We start from the raw sequence: 5,199 nt of genomic DNA on the forward strand, positions 1-5,199 counted from the left end.
CGAGAAGATATATGCACACCAATGACTTCCCTGCGGGATGCTACTACAGGAATCGCCTGCTGGCAGTGAAGCTCACGGCAGCTGCAAACCCCAGAACCGTCCTGGGCTTCCGACAGCCTTGTAAGAATCGCACAAAAGTCCATGGAAATATTCCATTTTCCATAAATGTTCTGAAGTCCCCCCATATATGCCTTGTCAACAGGAAAAGAATGAGCTCCTGTAAGGATGCATGCAATAGTTCTCAGACCAATCTAATCATTAGGATCACCTGGGATGCTCAACCTAGACCTTATGAGTCTAAATAACTACACTTTAAACAAGATCCACAAACTCTTCTTTTGCAGCCTGCCTTGAATTTACTTAGAGATAAGTGTCAAACTCAAAAAACTTAGATTTAGGCTATTACAGTTACTTTTACTCTCCTAATAATCCAAAATAAATTTGCCTTAGACAAAGATTCCAAGACGTAGTTTATAATGGCATCTAGAAGACAAAATGAGGGGAGGAGGAGGCATACTATTGTTACAAAGCTGCTATTAAGGATTAAGCTCCGATTAACTCTCTAAGAAATGGGCTGCTAACCACAAGGGCAGCAGTTGGAAACCACCAGCTGCTCCAAAGGAGAAAAATGAAACTTTCTACTTCCTGTAAACACTCACAGCTTCAGAAACCCTATACAGGGTCACTATGAGTCAGGACAACTCAACAGCACATAAAAATAATGTCAAATCACTCTCTCTTGTCACTTTTGATGACAGAGGAAAGAAAGAAAAAGTCAGAATGGAGTTGCCTACTCAACAGGAAAAACAATGTCAATTCAATTATCAGCATTTGTAATCTTGATAATGCCAAATTACATTTCTTCAAAATATCTATGCTAAAATACTAAGGTACTACTAGTCTTCTAAAAAAGTTTGTAAATGGTTGTTTTATGTTGTTGTTAGGTCCCACTGAGTTGGTTCTGACTCATAGCCACCGTTAGGGTTTCCAAGAAGCAGTTTGTGATTTTCAACTGTCGACTTTGCTTACCAATGCAATGGTTACACTACACCACCACACTGGGTTATTAAATGTTGTTGTTGTTGTTATGTGCCATGGAGTCGGAACCGACTCATAGCGACCCTGTACAAGGTTTCCGAGGCTGTAAATTTTTACGGGAGCAGGGAGCCTCATCTTCCTCCCGCGGAACAGCTGGTATTTTCCAACTGCTGACCCTGAAGTTAGCAGCACGATTCGTAACCACTACGCTACTCCTTTAGGTTATTATATAGTTGGTTGGTGATATGCAGTATTATATTCTATGTTGTTGTTGTAAAGTGCCGTTGAGTCAGTTCCGACCCACAGCGAACCTGTAAAGGGTTTCCGAGGAGCGGCTGGCGAGCTTGAAACGCCCACCTTGTAGTTCAAACCGACTCTGCAGTCCAACGCATTAACCTACAGCGCCAAGCCAAGACTCCTAATACATGTTGTTGTTGCTGTCGTTGTTGGTAAGTACCGTGGAGTAGGTTCTGACTCATAGTGACTCTGCACAGGTTTGCGAGGCTGCACATCTTTACGGGAGCAGAAAACCTCTTCTTTCTCCCGCGAACAGCTGGTAGTTGCCCCTACATGACCACTACGTACCAACTGCTGACCCTGAAGTTAGCAGCACGATTCGTAACCACTGCGCTACCAGAGTTCTAAAAATTAACAGTGTACGTCGACTTTATATTATAACCTACATCAAGAAAGTGATTATACAAATTAAAACTAAAATTTTAAAAACTTTAAAAGATCCCTCAGTTTGTTGGAAAATGACGATTTTTCCTACTTTGCTAAAAATAGAAAATACTATCTTCGGACTATTACTGTATGCAAGTACCTCTAGTTTCTACTTTTATGCTAAATGAATTCTTAAACCTCTGGGAATCAAATAAAGACGAAGCTAGGTCAGAGAAATTCTTAGAAAAATTTACTACCATTTGACATTTATTCTGACAGACAAATATGTTTAAGAACATACATAAGGGGCTTGCTTTGATTTATAACTCCGATAGAAGTATAGACAAGTGTCACCAGTTACTTCCTAGAAGGCATGTTTTCGATAGTTCCATTAAGTGATTTTGATTAGAGATTTTGATTTAAGCTTCGAGCTCCATGGTTTTTGGGCAAAGTGGATGGGATTCAGAAGCGTTCCGTAACTCAATAAAACCAGCGCTGAGTTAAGCTAACACAGCGTGCAATTAGGCCTGCAACAGAAGAGGGAATCGAGCAACCACGATCTCCGAAAACAGCAGGGCTAACTGAAGTCAGGCTAAAGACTCAGGGACTAAACAGCGGCCCAGTCCGCTCACCTGGTGGGCGACAAGTTGCGCACCTGCCGGGGAAGGGCGCTCAGGCCTCCGTCATCTCGCTCCAGGTCACCCGTTCTCCTCGGCCCTTTCTCGTCATCCCTTCCCATCCAACAGCATCTCACCCAAGAGCACACATGGAAGTAGGCGGAAGAAAATGGTGCTGCAGCCCCCACAACCCGCCGCAGCTTTTCTACTTCTCCATTCCCTGTGCAAAACCACCTCCTTCTAAGCTTCGCGCCGCCAGTGCAAGGTCTGCAATGCCTTTTTTTCTTTTCTTTAATTTGCTTTTAAGCACAAGTAACTTCCCCGCTCCCGTCCGCCCCTCACCTTCACGAAAGCAATCGGGGTTGTGGTACCTTCGATATCTAACAGGATCACAGTGACTTCCGCGGGCACCGAAAGCACGACCATTTCCCTGCCGGATGCTACTACAGGAATCGGCCTACTGGTAGGGTGGGTGATGGTGGCTGTAAGCCCCAGAACCGTCCCGGGTGCCCAACAGCCTCGCAAAAATCTCGGAGCTGGCAAATGCGTGCGGCCTTCAGTGTTTAGGGTCGAAAGGATCTCGGTAGACCTGGAAGTAAAAAGGGCGGCGGCACAGGATCCCCGAACTAGCGCGCAATGGACTGCAGGAGGCCGAGACCACGTGGGCAAGGAAAGGGGGCGGCCTTCGCCGGGATCCAAGGGGGCGGGGGGAGGAAAGGCGCCAACGCCGATTGGCCACAGCAGGCTTCGAACCCGATCCGTCAAAATGGGCCTAGCGTGGGCGGGAACAAAGAAGCGAACGCGGGAGCCCGGTGCGCGGGTGCGCGCTCTCCGCAGACTGGTTGAGCGAGGTGGAGAGGCCTGGGGCACGTGCAGACTGGAACGCCGCGAGTGGCGCGCCGGGGATGTGAGTGCCCCTTGCCCTCTACAGCACCTAACCCCTTCCCCGCCCACTGCCTCCACTTTTGCATATCTATTGTAATCTGACCAAGCCCCCGCCCCTCCTCCCACCCTCCTCAGCGCCCAGAGGCTCTGTGGGGTCCTGATTTTTCTGACTGCGTTGGTCCTGGGCCGGCCGATCGGCGGGGAAGGCCTGCCGCGCCCCCTCGCCAGCGTGCCCCTGGCGGCAGCGGAAGAGACGTCCGCGCCTCGCCGCTATTCAAAGAGGTTGCCTGGCACCCGCTTCCTGTTCGGCTGGTTCCAGCCAGCTCGAGGACAAAACACGCGTGCGCACGGCGGATGGGCGCGCTCGCCGGCTCAACACGAGCGCCAGGCGCTGACAGCCTTTCTCCGGAGCAGCTTGGCCACGGTTCTAAGCGATAGCAGCCGCCGCAGCAGCAGCTCCCCACTGGGGGAACGAGGGAGGAAAAAGGCGGGGGTGACGGCTCTTTGCTAGGAGTGGGCTGGATCGGACGCCAGAGACAAAGGCTCTCAAGGCAAGAGGGACTGTAGCTCTGCTACGGCGCTGCTCGGGATTTTTGGCCCAAGGACTTTTCGCCCCATCGTTTTTTCCTTCTGACTCTCCTCTCCTCACGAACCCGCGTCCCCTAACCCGCGACCTCGCTCCTCACCGGGAGGGCCGCGATGGAGGTCCCGCCCCGACTTTCCCATGTGCCGCCGCCATTGTTTCCCTCCGCTCCCGCTACTTTAGCCTCCCGCAGCCTCTCCCATTGGCGGCCGCGGGCGCCGCGGCAGCTCGCCCCGCTCCTCCCTTCGCTCGCTTCCAGCTCTGCCCGGCAGGGGGCGCGCCGGGCCCAGCGCCACGTCACCGCCCAGCAGCCCTCCCGATTGGCGGGCGGGGCGGCTATAAAGGGAGGGCGCAGGCGGCGCCCAGATCTCTTCCGCCGCCATTTTAAATCTAGCTCCATACAACGCTCCGCCGCCGCTACTGCCGCGACACGGTCTGCGCGCCAGCACCCCCCTGCCAACCGCTCCGCCGCAATGGAGGACATGAACGAGTACAGCAACATAGAGGAATTCGCAGAGGGATCCAAGATAAACGCGAGCAAGAATCAGCAGGATGACGGGTACCGCACGCTTCTCCCTTTGCCCCAGCGCGCCGCACGCGCCCTTCCGTCCTTTGAGAGCCGCGCGCTGCCCCCATTCTTGCCCCGAGTCCATTCCCCGCGTGCTCACTGGTCCCTTCTAGCTTGAAGGAAAGAGGAAAGTGGGAGACGGAGGGGGCGACTCTAGAGCTAATGAGGGTGGGGGAAGGGCGGGGGGGTTGATGGTGGTGGCGGCATCTGTGTCCCAAGTACGCAGGCGCCGTGTGAGGCCAGGGGGAGGGGCCGGGCTTGCTGCGCCACATGCTGCAGCTGCTGCCGCCGCCGCCGCTTCATTGTGTGTGTGTTTCTGTTCCGCGCCGTGTTCCGGGGGGACATTGGGAACCCCTGGGCTGGGGACCCGTAGACGACTGGCATCCAGATTGCGAGAAAGCCTGTGATGAGTGTCTGCAGGTGGCTTGACAGCTGAGGAAGGGGGTGGTCCTAAATTGGGAGAGATGAGTCTAGGAAATGGATTTGAACTAGGAAAATCTGAGCAGAGCCTTTACCATATTGGTCTGGCCTAATACTCAAAACTTGGCTTTATGCAGTGTAGCGAGCGAGTTGGAATATTGACATTTTGTGGGCCATTGTTTACTATTGTTTGTGAACGTGCATTAAGTTTCCTTACCCCCTAAATCGTCCCACCCCACATAATCTGACAGTCCAGTCTGAATTATCCCCAAATTGAGGTGGATTGAGTTGCTAACGTTTTTTAAAACAACAACAAAACTTTCATTTCTAGTAAAATGTTTATTGGAGGCTTGAGCTGGGATACAAGCAAGAAAGACCTTACTGAGTATTTGTCTCGATTTGGAGAGGTTGTAGACTGCACAATT

General features: G+C 51.8%; 2 protein-coding genes across 2 annotated transcripts in view; one reads left to right on the forward strand and one right to left on the reverse strand.

Moving 5' to 3' along the window:
• ENOPH1 (enolase-phosphatase 1) overlaps positions 1-2,744 on the reverse strand; it is a 28,722-nt gene extending 25,978 nt beyond the window's left edge. The window contains exon 1 of the mRNA XM_006876947.1: positions 2,661-2,744. Coding sequence (XP_006877009.1) covers positions 2,661-2,744 — 84 coding nt within the window. The remainder of the gene's footprint in view (positions 1-2,660) is intronic.
• A 1,158-nt stretch (positions 2,745-3,902) lies between these two features.
• The window catches only part of HNRNPDL (heterogeneous nuclear ribonucleoprotein D-like), a 4,487-nt gene continuing 3,190 nt past the window's right edge, over positions 3,903-5,199 (forward strand). The window contains exons 1-2 of the mRNA XM_006876952.1: positions 3,903-4,345; positions 5,106-5,194. Coding sequence (XP_006877014.1) covers positions 3,903-4,345; positions 5,106-5,194 — 532 coding nt within the window. The remainder of the gene's footprint in view (positions 4,346-5,105; positions 5,195-5,199) is intronic.

Source organism: Chrysochloris asiatica, unplaced genomic scaffold, assembly GCF_000296735.1.
Source record: "Chrysochloris asiatica unplaced genomic scaffold, ChrAsi1.0 scaffold00434, whole genome shotgun sequence".
Lineage (NCBI taxonomy): Eukaryota > Metazoa > Chordata > Mammalia > Afrosoricida > Chrysochloridae > Chrysochloris > Chrysochloris asiatica.